Source organism: Terrapene carolina, unplaced genomic scaffold, assembly GCF_002925995.2.
Source record: "Terrapene carolina triunguis isolate 2854851 unplaced genomic scaffold, T_m_triunguis-2.0 Scaffold66, whole genome shotgun sequence".
Taxonomy (NCBI): Eukaryota; Metazoa; Chordata; order Testudines; family Emydidae; genus Terrapene; species Terrapene triunguis.
In genome coordinates, this window is record NW_020664417.1 from 28650447 (window position 1) to 28666067 (window position 15621).

Below are 15621 nucleotides of genomic sequence, written 5' to 3' on the forward strand. Positions count from 1 at the left end.
GAGGACTTCCCCGGTCACAACGGGTCACACCCTGTTCCACATCTTCCTGCAGGAGAACAGGAAGTGGTGGCCTCATACATTATGGAATTAATAAAATGTGAATATTTACAAAACAAAAAAGATGAATAATCATGATCATCTTATTATAACTTCTTTTCCCTTACATCTATTGTTTATTAGCCTCAATTGCTGTCTTGTCTAAAAGTAGATAGTAAACTCTTCAGGGCAGCAGCTGCATCTTTTATCTGTTCTCTAAAGCAAAGCATGCACTTACGGCATCACTAATATATAATTAAGAAGGATATAATAAAATGTTGTGTATGTGCTAAATGATAGGACTGGCCTTGAAAATGAGGCATGAGTTATGCAGAAGTTTATACTGCCCCTGCCTGTGCCCTGTAGATAAAAGCTTGAGTTAGGAAAGCATATACTTAAGTCCATTGTTATATAAGAAAGCACAGGAGCACTTGAAGTCAATGGGGCTTAAGTATTTTCCTCAATAGGGATGTTTTCCTAAATCAAAATCAGAGAGAGGACCTCCATCTCTCATTATCAGAAGCTTAAAACATTTTTAATGTATAGTATGTTTAAAATATATATTTTCAATCACATGATTTGAATAGTGGAAACAACTAATTTGGTTCCATCAAAGGTAACTGAATGTGTTCCCTATGGCAGATAAAACAATGGAGAAGTTTTTCTACTAAAAACAAGCCTATCACCCTGACCACTATAGATGTCTTTCCATCCCACCCATCTTTTTCCTAAATCATTTTTAGTTTTCTGCTCTTTTTTCCCTTTTATCTTTGATTATAAGAACTTTGGGGAAGGCACTATGCATTTTTATATTTTTGTACAACATTTAGGAAATAATAAGGCCCAATAAAAAGTGAAGTAGGTACAGCAGTAGCTAAAGAGCCATAGCATGTCCCTACTTGTGCCACAGGTGTGAAAGTGCACCAAAGTTTGGAAAGGAAACTCAACATGATGGAAGAAACAGGTAAGGGCAAAAACTTAAAGACTAGAGGCAATAACAAGCGAGAGGGAGTGTGGCAATACCAGATTTCATCTCAATGATGATCATCTTCAAAATGAAAGTGAGGAGCTATATATTGAATGATGCTACAGCATTCTTTCAGAAAGCTGTTTGGATGCGGAGGGCAATGGTATGACTAAAAATAGTAGTCCTGGCTGTGTAAATAGGGATACAAGGTATTGAAGGCAGTAAGAAGAAAGAATGGTATTACCATATAAGGAAAAAAATAAAATGCCAGTCTTTTTAGATCTCAGAGCTTTGACACAGTAGAGGAATAATACAGTTTAGGAACCTTTCATCTCTGAGGTAGTGGATGCTGCTGTAATTCAACTCCAAGTAGTGGGTTATATATATAAAAGGATAGACCCCATCAGCTCTAAAGAAATAGATCAGTAACATTGTATTGGTAAATATAAGAACTGACCGTGACTGGATCAAAATCTAGTAACAAGGATTTTGAAGATTAAACTGTTACTTGGAAAATTTGATCAAAATGCCTACTACCCTGCTTGTATCTTTTGGAAAAAATGAGTGCTAATACTATAATAAAATTAAAATACTAAACTAAAGTTAGGAGTTGGTTTTTTTTAATGAATTAACGTGCAATAACTATGTTGTTCACAGATATTACCTTTCATTTAATCTGTGAATAAAAGATGAAGTTAATTTACTATTCATGTAGGCACTGCATGAATTAAAGACTATGCCCGTGAGATTCTAAAACATAGAATGTGTGTGAGAGTAAAAATTTGAGGAAGGAAAATGGGAGAGAGAACTTTCAGTAGATAAAAAGAGACAGCCCCTGAAGAACCAGGGGTGGGGAAAGAGGAAGAGAGAGAGAGAGAGAGAGAGACTGCTGGGGAGCAGACCCCCAGTCCACAATGGCTGGGATATCTAGGATAAGCTAGGCCTACCTAAGCATTAGATAAAATAGATATGCGGGTAGACTTTTTATTCTGTTAAGCCCTTTTTCTCTTTGTTCCTTACAGTTGAGCTTAAACCATTCTTCCTTTAGAATAGGCTGTTTTCCATCACTGTATTCACTGCTGGTCACAGCTCCTGAAGGGAAGACTTGCAGGATGCCACGACCACTGAGCAATCACAGTTGGTACACAGGGTGTACCCTGGACCTGGTCTAAAGAGTAGGGAAAATCATGCAATTCAATCCAGAATAGATGAAGGCAAGAGGTCTAACACCTGAGGGGGATGCACTCAGAGAAATCAAAGGTGCAGTTAGCCCTGTGACATATATTTAAATTGTGCTTGTCCTATATCTAGTATAAACATTCCAAGTATAAATCAGAGTTTTGTTTACGCTGCTGTGCTTCATGAGAAGTCAGACACTATGCCTCCACTTGTGCTTGCAGTGTAACATTTTTGGTAATATATTAAAAAGGTGTATTCGTCATCTGAGTTTAAAGTTTTTTCTATAGCTTCAATGCCTCACCCTTGGAAACAGCAGTCAACTTCATAGGTCAATTTACCAATACATAACAAGTCTCCCGCCACCATAACTGGAATGTATTCAAACTGCGACAATATCAAAATATGAAAGAATAATTATGAGTTTTAAAAAATATCCCACTAAATGTTTTCATTTGTCCTATTTTAAACCAGTAAATACAAAAAAAGAAAACAATATCTATCTTGACATCTGATACTCTAAACAGTACGTCATGAATAAGAGTGTGAAGCAAATCTCATTCTTCATCATTACTCTATCTGACATGCTTAACCTGCTTTTGGATCAAGTCATTTTAGGAGAATTTCCCTCTTTTTCATCAGTATACATTCTTCTGGATGGCCCACAAGCATAACGAGTAAATACAGTAGCAAAACAAAACATAGCTTCTGGGGACTTAATCAAGTGTAAAATTGTTTCATCTTTTTGTTATAGTACTGCAAAAAATGCACTTCAGTATGTCTAGTTGAGTTTGATGAAGCATATTAAAAGCCCAAATACCTTTCAGTGAACACTTATGGCAAATAAAAAAGGTGGTTTACTGTTTATTAAAGGTCAATCCCACCATATGGGAACTACTGCATTCTTCACCAGAAAAGCACAATTTTATTCCCATGTCTCCCCATAATACTTTGGATCCTTGTTCTCGCTCTCACCCCCCCCCCCCCCCCCCCAACACACACACCAGTATAAAGTAACTTAAGTAACAAAGAAATCTGCAACAAGAAAACAAGCAGAGTTTATAAATGGGCATTAAATAATAGTTTGTTTTATGTGTGAGAGAACAGATAGCTAGAAAGTGAGTTTGCCAGATGCAATTTATAGCTAAGGATACGATTCTATCATGGAGGTCACGGATTCCGTGACTCTCCTGAACCTCCGTGACTACTTCTGCAACAGCAGGGTTGAAGCAGCTGTCAGCCCCAGCGCTGCCAAGCAGTGCTGGGGTTGGGTCAGCGCCCCCTGGGGCTGGAGCAGCAGTGGTCATCCCCTGTAGCAAGAGCAGTGTCAGTGCTGGAACAGCTGGCAGGAGCAGTGGTCCTCAGGGCTGCCAGAGCAGCAGCTGGGGTTCAATCATCCCCTGCAGCAGGAGCAGCAGTGGGACTGGAGAAGCTGCTGGAGGTCAGCAGCTGGCAGTGCTCCGACTGTTAGTCTTCTCTTCCACCACAGTATTTTTAGTAAAAGTCAGGGCCAGGTAGTGGGCTTCCATGAATTTTTGTTTATTGCCTGCAACCTGTCCATGATTTTTACCAAAAATACCTGTAACAGAATGTTAACCTTATTCATAGCTAACCACCAGAGGGCCAATGTATTATCTTCTTTTATTCTGGTTAACTTGAAGTCTGATCCTGCAAGGTACCAAATCACTTCAACCATGACTGAATTTTCCTATTGTTACAAATTGTTTAGATGTTTTGAATTATTGTTATTTTTGAGAGAGGGAAAAAGATGAAATTTAAATCAGTATGGTCTAGATTGTGCAAACTTTACCCATCCTGGGTTAGCACTGCCCACGTGAGTAGTCCCATTAGTGACCATTAAAATAGTTACATAAGTAAGTGTTCACTAACATGAGTAAAGACTCCACAATTTGTCATATATTTACACTGGACAACTGAGGTAAATATATTCTTGAGCTATAATGCTGTATTAAATTATAGTAAATCACAATCATTTGTTAATAACAAATCACATCAGGATTATGGCTGTTCAAATGAAAGGGAAAATGATTAATGTTTGGCCAACTTTGGATACTGTAATGATACATTATATAAATTAACTTTTGGGAAAGATCTCACTCTTGGAAATATCAGATTTAACAATTCATAAAAGGAGACAGCTTTACCACGGCAAAAGTCGTATTGTGGGAAGAAATTTCATGATTGGTGAACCAAAATATTGCAATCAGGAACCAAATCCTGCTGTCCTTATTTACATGAAGTCTCCAACTGATTCATCTGAGCTACTGTATATAGCACTTTACATACTCTGAGATAAAAGGGGCTTAGATAATGCAGCAAAGCTTTCCGGTTGCTACAATACTTCAGTGCTGCAAATTGGAACATGTGTGGAAATAGGATGCACTGAAATGTGTAACTAATAAAGTATAAAAATGGACAAAATCACTCCAGTATTCCTTGAGTGGGTTATATTAAATTAACATTCTCACACTTCTCCAATATTTCGTATTTTTTAAAAGGCAGTAGATTTTTATATTGGTGATTGGTAACTGCATTGTAGAAATTGCAGTATTGCCAGTCCCCAAGGGTTCAAAAATTAGGAATCAAGCGCCTCACCCCTAAATCATGAGATTGTCTTAAAAATAATTCATTTGGGTTTTTTTATTTGTCTTCTGGTTTTTGAGCCTACTGGGTGAACTCTAGTCATATTTCAAGCTTTTTTTCCAAGCATGAGGACTGGAAACGTTGTTTTTTAAATGGATGTTGAGATTATCATATATTTTGATTATTTCAGAAGTGGGGGCTTAAATAAAAAACCCAAATATTACAATAATTACAACAAAGTCATGAGATTTCTCAACCATGAATTTGGAAGGTGGGAGGGTCTTGCAGTTTTTGCACCCAGGAAGGACAGTGTTTATTATTTGCACCCAGGAGACTGATGAGATTTTTGGCAGTAGGAAAGATATGCCTCTGCTCTCTTCTTCCCCACTGATGAACAAGATTAGAGGTGATAATTTCTAGATCTTTAATACCTCAGTCATTACCTCAACAACTGTTGTCAGCAACTAGTTGCCTCAGCAACTTTGCTGTATTGTCCACCACTGTTATCCACCATTGCTGGGATTATGTATAATGGATGTTTCCATTAACTAACTGTTGTACAGTTAATATTTAAATCTTCATGGAAGATCTTACAGCTACTGTCTGAATCTGTTTGCACACTTAGGAAAACAATCCTCCTTTAATTTACACTCTGTTCACATTATAAAGATTCTCTTTACGCACATCAAGGTTAAAAGATGGCAGATTCTGTGACAAATTCCATGGTAACCGAAATGTGGAATACACAGTGTCCTGAGTACTTATATATATTTTTAACAAGATTCTCAAACCACAGTGAAGTACATTAATTTTCTCAGCATGCATTATTTTCCATTGGTTCTAAGCAGTGCTTTTTTATTTATTTTATTTTATTTTATTATTAGAGAAAATGTAGAGTTTATGAAAGAATTGGGGAGATGAGGGAGCAGACGTCAATTCAAAAATACTTTGACTCAGGAATGAGGAAGTTTACCCATAGAGTTCTGTAAATGCTTCTTGATCCTGACATTCAACACTTTCAACACTACTATTTTAGTCTGTATCTTCTCACTCAAAGACTGCCAGTCATTCAAAATCGTCTAGTGGATTTGTAGCGTAAACAAATGAGGACTAGTGTGAAATAGTGTGAACCTATGAAGCTGGTTTGCAGTTGTGAAATAAAGAAGGATTTGAAATGCAGTCTCCCTTTAGTGCAAGTCAAGTATACTATATCATATCACCTTCTGCTTCAAGGGTCAATAATATATTTATTCTAGGTATCTGGAATGTATAAACTTTTATTCCAGTCACACACACACACACACACAGTTTCAGAGATATGACTTTTTTGGGGGGGCGGGATTTAGCTCACTATATATCTATTTATATCTATATATATATGAGATGGTCCAAATCCACCCAAAAATCCACAACAGCTCTGAAGTTGCTGGCGGGAAAAGGATTACTTTGGTTTTTTTTGAAGATTGTAATACAACTTGAAATGATTAGAGGTCTCCTCTCTATTGATATGCAACTTCCATTAATAGGAAGTATGTATGTTAGATAGGGAAAGAAGAGACAAGACCTTGAGTTGATAGTAAAAATGATGACTAGAACTTAAAAAGTTACCTTTATTAACAATAAATCCTCAGCTTAAAACTTGGGCATTATGTCCCACTGTTATTCACTTTTCCAACCCATTTGTAAACACTTTCCAACACTGACACTCCGCTTTACACACACACACACACACACACACACACACACACTTGTGCTATTCATATGATTAACTGCATATTACTTTTATCTTCTCCTTTAACCAACTGACTTTCATTTGGCTCATTAACACATCTCTGCTAAGACTATATCTAACTTGCCTTCAGAATACCTCCAATCGTTTTTGTTTGTTTCTTTTTTTCTTCTTTAAATAAAGTAGATGCTAGAGACAGGTTTTCTTTTTTCCACCAAACTACTTAGTTGACTGAGATCAGCAATGTTTGGACCAGTGACAGGTTCAAGGACATATATTTCATGATAGATTTAAAAATTGGAGTTTGCTGGCATTCAAAAGCTATGAATCCCTCTTCCTAATAGTATAAGACATATGCATCTAGCCCTCTTAGATAATTAAATATTGGACCTAACATTATGATATCACATATAGAAAATATATTTTAGGTATTTTAGAAAGTTTTTTTAAAATTTGTCTGTAGAATTGCATTAACTAACTAGGCTACCTGGCTTTACAGGTGAAGAGATATGACTAACAGTACCAATAATGTATTTTTAAGCACTTCTGTTTTCCCCTGTAAAATGTGGCATGTAAGTTGTTGTGTCAGTACAGTGGCAGACCAGGCATTGCACCTGAGCTTACTCAGCCTACTGGGGCTGTTAGTCTATTCCTGGTCCCCAGGAATCTGTAAGCCCTCTATGCTCTTAAGTCCGTTAGGGGGCATGGTAGGGAAACCAAGGCCTACCCACTCCACTGGTTTCCAGCTCAGGCCCCTCAAACTGGATCAGGGTTTGTTGACTCTGGCTGTGGCCTGAGCTCCTTCCTACCTTCCCCTGGGTTTCTGCAGACTCTTTAGTGTGTTGGTCTGGTCATCTCTTTCTAGGATGTTGTACCCAAGTAGCTTTTCAGCAGCTTGCTGACAGGAGTTCCCTTTTCCAGCCAGTTCACTTTTCTGGTAGCCTCTCTGCCCCTCTGCTTCCCAGCTCTTTTTTCTCTTAGCTGTTATGAGGCTGCCAACAAGTGGTGGCCAGGAGTGCCTGTGTTAACCCTTTGGTTGCTGGGCTGACATGGGGTACATACACCCCATGACATGTTATATACAGAATGGGGTGGTATGAAGATTATATTGGGATACAATGTTAAGTAGTGCAGTTCAGCATGGTCAACATTTTTACAGATTTTTTTAATTTCCTGACTTATTTAGATCTTAACATTGTCTTAATTCCTCAGGATAATAATAATCCTTTTCAAGCAGTCTTAAATCCTTGAGTGAAGTCTCACATCTACTAAGCCTACATGTAAGAATCAAATGAAGGAAAAGGGTTGCATCAAAGGCACCACATACCACATATCTACACCACACTAGAGATTTTACAAACTTAACCACAAGCAAAGTTAAGAGGTCTTGTGCTGATGAAAGCAAAATCCAAATCTTACCTGAGAGAGTTCATTACTGTCCACAAGTCCATTGTTGTCAGAATCGAAATATTTAAACATTTGATCCACCAGCAATTTCTTTAAAATCATTTTATCTTCAGTGTTTTTTTCTTTTGCTTGAGCAATGTATCGCTGGTTTTGTAGATCCAACAACATATTTTTCACTTTGCTGTATTCAGTGGATGTGCACTTGTCCCCTGGAAAGGAAATGCACAAGATAATTTTGAAGCCGATTTTAAAAATGGTTTACATGGATAAAGAAAATATGCAAATACAGAAGACAGTGATATCTTCTACTACTAACACTATCCAACAGGGTTGATGCATGTGGGTGCATTGCTGTTTTCATTTGTACTTCTAGTGAGCTAGAGATCTGTTCTATGAAGGCTGAATCCAAATCAGTGGGAGGCTTTTCATTTACTTACATGTGCTTTGGGTGAGGCCAAATAGGATTATAAAGATGTAACAATCATATGTGGTTGCTTAGTTGTCTGTCTCACAAGACTTTCCATTAAACACATTTTGTAACAACTTAAACAGTGTCCAACAGCCTGCTATTCTTTTCACTTTTGGTCATTTTAGAGCTGGACTATCTGAAGATTTCCATAACATTTTATACATAATACATTTTGTATTAATATTAATAAAGTATATATTGCAATACAATATATGTGGTAATGATGGTAAACATGATAAAATGATGTATGACAAAATGTATATAGTTCATAACAGGATTTGACTTCAAAAACAGAAGTGACAACTGTGAGTACGCATAAACCAACCCAAACTCTTTATCCACCTGGAATACAAATTTAATTTTAATAGGGGAGAGAGGGTAAGAGGGAGCAGGAATATCTGTGACATATGATCTAGTAGAGACAGAAAGTGGGCAAGTTAATATCTTTTATTGGACCAGCTTCTGTTAGTCCACTAAAAGATATTACCTCAGCCATTTTATGTCTCATATCCTGGGATCAACACAGCTATGACAGAACTGCATACAAAAAATCTAGTTTATTCCTTTCATTGTCAGGAATTTCTATAAACCAGGGACTACATTATGCACATGTTCTGGTTACAGTGATTATAGAAGCTATTTTCTCTACAACAAAATGTAATAAAACCTCCTCATTTCCTCTAACCTCCATCACGCACATACAGGCCACATTTCAAGGTGAGGGGAGAAGTTTTGTTGTAATATTAGAAACAAGGTTCAGGTTTCAAGACAGAGTTGTTTCTTGAGATCACAGAAATCACAGAAATGTAGGGCTAGAAGGGACCTCCGAAAATCATGTAGTCCCTGTCTGAGGCAGGATTAAGTATACTAGACCATTCCTGCCAGATTTTGTCTAACCTGTTCTCAAAAAGTTTTAATGATGGGGAATCCACAACCTCCCTACATAGCCTGTTCCAGTGCTTAATTATCCTTATAGTTAGAAAGATTTTCTAATGTTTAACCTAAATATCCCTTTCTGCAAACTAAGCCAATTCCTTCTTATCCTACCCTCAGTGGACACTGAGAACAATTGATCACTGTCCTCTCATAACAAACTTTTACATATTTGAAGACTGTTATGTCCCTTTCAGTCTTCCTTAGACTAAACATGCTCAATTCCTTTTAATCTTTCCTCAGAGGTCATGTTTTCTAAACCTCTTACCATTTTTTGTTGCTCTCCTCTGGTCTCTCTCCAGTTTTATCACAATACTCCAGCTAAGGTCTCACTAGTTCAGAGTAGATCAAAATAATTTTATTTTGTGTCTTACGTATGACACTCCTATTAACAGCCCCTTCTTCCCCACCACTTGATATTTTTCTCTATTTGCAACAGCATCACACATAAAAAAATAAGAACAGCCATACTAGGTCAGACCAAAGATCCATTCAGCCCAGTAGCCTGTCTTCTGACAGTGGCCATTCCAGGTGCTTCAGAGGGAATGAACAGAACAGGTAATCAACAAGTGATCCATCCCCTGTTGCCAATTCCCAGCTTCTGGCAAACAGAGGCAAAAGACACCATCCCTGCCAATCATGGCTAATAGCCACTGATGGACCTATCCTCCATATATTTCTCTAGTTCTTTTTTGAACCCTGTTATAGGCTTGGCCTTCACCACATCCTCTGGCAAAGAGTTCCACAGGGTGACTGTGTGAAGAAATACTTCCTTTTGTTTGTTTTAAAAGTGCTGCCTATTAATTTAATTTGGTGACTCCTAGTTCTTGTGCTATGAGAAGGAGTAAATAACACTTCCTTATTTACTTTCTACAAACCAGTTGTGATTTTATAGACCTCTATCATATACCCTCTTAGTCGTCTCTTTTCCAAGCTGAAAAGTCCCAGTCTTATTAATCTCTCCTCATATGGAAGCTGTTCGATGCCCCTAATAATTTTTGTTGCCCGTTTCTGAACCTTTTCCAATTCCAATATATCTTTTTTTGAGATGGGGCAACCACATCTGCACGCAGTATTCAAGATGTGGGTGTGCCATGGATTTATATAGAGGCAACATGAAATTCTGTCTTATCTATTCCGTTCTTATTGATTCCCAATATTCTGTTAGCTTTTTTGACTGCTGCTGAACATTGAGTGGATGTTTTCCAAGAACTATTCACAATGACTCCAAGATCTCTTGATCTTGTTGACTCATTCAATTTGTGATCCACTATAACCCCCATGTCCTATTCTGATGTACTGCTGCCTAGTCAGTTATTCCCCATTTTGTATTTGTGCATTTGGCATTTTCTTCCTAAAGTGCACTACTTTGCACTTTATTGATTTACATCTTGATTCAGATCAGCTCTTAAATTGTTCAAGGTCATTTTGAATACTAATCCTGTCACATAAAGTGCTGGCAACCCGTCCCAGATCATCTGCAAATTTCATAAATGTACTTTCTACTCCATTATCCAAGTCATTAATGAATATATTGACTAGTAGTAGACCCAGGACAGACCCCTGAAGGACCCCACTTGATATATCCTCCCAGTTTGACAGCAAACCGTTGATAACTTCTCTGTGAATATAGTCTGTCAACCAGTTGTGCATCCACCTTATAGTAATTTCACTGAGACCATATTTCTCTAGTTTGGTTATGAGAATGTCACTTGAGACTGTGTCAAAAGCCTTATTAAAGTCAAGATATATTGCATTTATTGCTCCTCCCTATCTATTAGGCCAATTGTCCTGTCAAAGAAGGAAACTAAATTGGTTTGGCCACTCTGTATCATATGCCCTTGAGGAGAGTGGCACAAGGACATGACTGGCGCAGGTATAGCCCCAACAGACACTGCTGGTCAAAATATTCCAATTGCACACCACAAGTAGGATTCATACAAAGACTTAAAGTAGAATCACATCTAATATTTATTGTGTCTTACAAGCTCTTAGTTTCTCAGAGCTGGACAATATATGTAGATCCTGCCTCATGGGTCGTATGTATGCTCTGTGGACAAAGGGTTAACAGTCTACGCCATCAGTTTTGCAAAGGATTCCATCTATCTTAGGACAGATGCCTTGTGGTTAAAGCACTGTACTGAGACTCAGGAGATCTCAGTTCAATTCCTATTTCTGACACAGATATCATATGTGACCTTGGACAAGTTTTGTATAGTTTTTGAAAAGAGAATAAGGTTAACTAAAGAAACCATAGCTTTTTCTCTAGTGTAGACTTAGGTCAATATATTTTACTTTGTTAGCTGGTCCAAGCTGACTCTAGGGTCTCCCATCTGTATAGTTGAGATAACACTTCTAATACACAGGAGTATTATAAAGCTGTAAACATTATTATGAGGGAAGGATTCACATGGGGAACATCAAGTCTTCTTGTAGACACAAAATTACTTAAAGTTTGACTTTAATTTGAGATAAAAATCATAACGCTTAAACAGTGAAAGTTCAATATTTTTACTTTAAATGTCACTACACGTACTAAGGTACTAATTATGCAAGTGAATTTTATTGAAAGAATTCAATCACTTACTCATGAAGACATTTTTCATGACTTAATTAAAACCATTTTAGTTCTCAAGTTTGAACAGGTCAGTTACTTGAACTAATTACACTTATTATGGACAGGGAGAGGAGGAATATAGAATGTTTTCCTGTGTCTTTTATTTACATAGCTTGCTTATCTCAAATTGACTACAACAGTCATATTTAGACAAAGCGGAGTACATAATTATAATCTACATCTAGATTTGACAATGATGGGGAATCTATGGTTTCTGTTCTACATTAACTGACTACATACAGAGCGATATATGGCATTTACTACTGGCATAATAATTTAGATACTGTCTTTTAGGTGATTCACAATGACTATAGATTAAGGGAGGGATGCAGTTAAACTCTTGCCTAAACTCTTGCCTGCAATCACTCTAATTACACTATAACAGTGTCACTGTCAACTAAATACCTTAAATTACCCCTTATCGGTTCTTAAAATGGTTTATACTTACCACAGTGATAAATCATGTCTTCATGGACAAAATACTTCCCTAGGAACAGAAATTGCCAGCCTTAACTAAAAGTCTGTTATGGAGTTTCTACAATCAAGGTAATTTCTGGTCCCTATATCTTTGGTTTCTGTTGGAAATTTAATATTTTTTTCCTAAGGGGAAATCATAACCATTGGTATAACTTGCTGGTTACAAAAAACCAACCAACCAACCAGAGTTTTTATTGTGTTTGTATATCATTAATGATTGTTAGGTTAAACAATTTTAATGTGAAAAAAGATTTAGGAAAGAAACAGTTTGTAGTTAATGTGAGACAGAAATGGGTAGCTAATTATTGTATAGATTCTGAAACATTAATAACAAGGCTTGTCAGTGGCCAGCCAGCTATAAACGAAGTAAATATAATCGGCAAAGCAATTTTATGTGTCTATAGCCCATCTCCTACAGATTATCATTTTAGACTAGACTTCAGTGTTTAAGCCTATTCTTTCTATGGTGTTGTTTCAGTAATATAATAGCTGTAATTTCCTTGCACTGTGTACCTGTTCACTCTACAGATCAACCTGATTCTGAATTACAATTCCAGCCACAATAGTAATGTGCCATCCAATATCTTCTCCATCTCTTTGAGACTGATATACAAAAATTGTCAATATTTAATCACCAAAGCACAGTCATTTTTTCAAAACATAAAATAATAGCAATTTTCTTGTATTAAAAAAACAAATCTCTTTGTCTGAATCAGTTAGGTTTTAAACAGATACCATTGCACTTCTCACACACAATACAAATAAAATAGGGTGACAACTGTAATTAAGATGCTCTAGTTGTATAGATTCTTTCCCAGTTAGGTCTGTGCTGTTTGTGACCTTAGCAAGTTATTTAACCTCTCTGTGCCTCATTTCCCATCTACAAAATGAGAATAATACTCCCCTAGTTCACAGAAAGAGCACTCAATTCAAAATACTTTGAAGTTATTGGGTACAAAAGCATTATATAAAAGTATTGTCAATATTTATGTTAGTCTATTCCTGCCTGAGAAATTATAAAAGAAAATAACTCCTAACACATGCAGTAAGTTTTCTGTTACCATTGTTTTTGTTTGTTTCTTTTCAATTGTTCAGGACAGTTATCAATAAATAATGCAAAAATAGCTTGAATGTGTTGACCTTCAGGCATGCTGCAAAAGCCATCAATTTGACAATACTTCAGGGGAGGGCTGACTCCAGGGCATTTTGGTGGAGAAGGATTATGTATAATTTACGGATGTACTTACTGGCTAGTATGCTAACTTATTTTATTGTATTATATTACTGACTGATACCCCCTATAAATTTTAAGTTTTCATTGTTGGATTGCTTAGAAGTTATACATATGTATTTACATATTTTAAATCAAAATAAATATATAAATAACAATTGTAACTACTTTTCAACACATGCTCAAATTCTTTAGCCTACATTTTCTCTACAGAGTTTCCTCTTAACATTATGACAAGTCAAAGAAACGAGGATGGGTAGAAAGGTACAGACTACCTTTGGCATTCTTTAAGAGTAAGAATGAATCAAGAACCTGCACAACCTGTGACAATTCTATAGAAAAGTGTGGTTATGTCTAACTTTCTTTACCATTCTTTCTTTTTCATTGTATTTTGACAGAAAGAACTTAGCTTATGTTGAACTTTGCTACCTTGTATCAAAGTTGCTGTGAAGACTCTGGAAACTTTGGTATAATGTGTACCTCAACATCACTAGGTGTTCCTGCAGAATATTTTTGTTTTATGTTAGCAGCAGTTTAACCTTTAGTAAAGCTTTTGGTTTAAGATTATTACATTTGTTATATAACAAGTTTATATTAGAATATTGACTTAAAATAATTTGGTGTTAGTCCTCTTTATCTGTAAAATAAGTATAACCATCAGAGATCATTTTCTGTGCATTTGACCTGTCTCTCCAATTACCATCCCATTTCCTTTCTTTTCACCTCTAAGCTCCTTGAAATTTCATTTAGAACTGCTGCTTTGACTTCCTCTCTTCCAGCTCATTCCTATATTCCCTCTAATTTATATAAATACAATAAGAATACACAATACTGTAGTATAGTGTAAAGCTTGTACTAGCATAAGTTGGCATTGCCAAAATTATTTTAAAATGGTGAAGCTATGTCATTCCAAATGAGTGCCAATAAAGTCTTATCTACCATACCATCATTTATGCTCAATATGTCCTACATGCCACAGAAAATTATGTTTAAGAGAGTCTTTTAAAAAATTGGGATAACTTTTTGCATGCTTCTGCCTAGATAGCTCAATGCCTTAGTCAGCGTGAGTCCAATTGTACAGGAGTCATAGGGAGAGAAAAATCAATCAAAATTTCACACACCTCTAAAAATGATCACAAGTTTTTTTGGGGGGTATTTCAGTGTGTCATGACTAATATTGTTGAGACTTCCAGAGGTAGAAAGTAGCGATAGGCATCCAGATGGGAAGCTATGAATCTTCCCTTTCCAAAAATATAAAGCTCCTATTCCTAACTGTGCAGCTAGATAACAGATCATAAACCTATCAGCCTTGATCTAATACTGAATATTGCCATTTATATGGGCCTCAAGAAAACTACACATTTCAGGGGAAAGGAAAAAAATATTCCTCTGTCATTTAAAAAATATGATTTTTAAAATAGCATCTGTTTGAAACTACTCATAGGTTCAGAATTTTAGTATTAGTCTGGGCAAACATGAATTAGTGTGTGAAAGGACAGCGACTGGCACCACATGCTTAACTCTAAGTACATAGGTAGTCATGCTGACTTCAAAGGAACTATTATTTAATACTTCCATTGTTGTTGCAGCTGAGAGCCCAAGTCATGGACTAGCTCCCCTTTTTGTTAAATATTACACAAACACATAACAAAAAGGCAGTGTTTGCTCCAAAGAGCTTACAATCTACGCACAATACAACAAGTGGATATAATAGATGGAAAGGGAAAGCACAAGGAACCAGACAGTGCTGGTCAGTATGATAGGCAAAGGCCTCAACAACCCATTGAATATTTATTTTCAAGTTTGTTTGTAGGACACATGGCAAACTGTTTTAAGTGGCGAGCTTTAAAGGAAGGGCAATGAGGTGGCTCTGCAGATATTTATGGGTGAGAGACAGCATGGTGGAAAAGAACAAAGATGCCTGTTTGAAAATTTAACCGGTAGATGATGAAGGCTTGAATTTTTGACAGAGCAG

General features: G+C 36.6%; 1 protein-coding gene across 2 annotated transcripts in view; it reads right to left on the reverse strand.

Annotated features, from left to right (window-relative positions):
- Positions 1 to 15621, reverse strand: part of FSTL5 (follistatin like 5) — a 529446-nt gene that overhangs the window by 239942 nt on the left and 273883 nt on the right. For both annotated transcript variants that reach the window (XM_024211556.2, XM_024211555.2), the window contains exon 4: positions 7932 to 8128. In XM_024211556.2, the coding sequence (XP_024067324.2) occupies positions 7932 to 8128 (197 nt within the window). The remainder of the gene's footprint in view (positions 1 to 7931; positions 8129 to 15621) is intronic.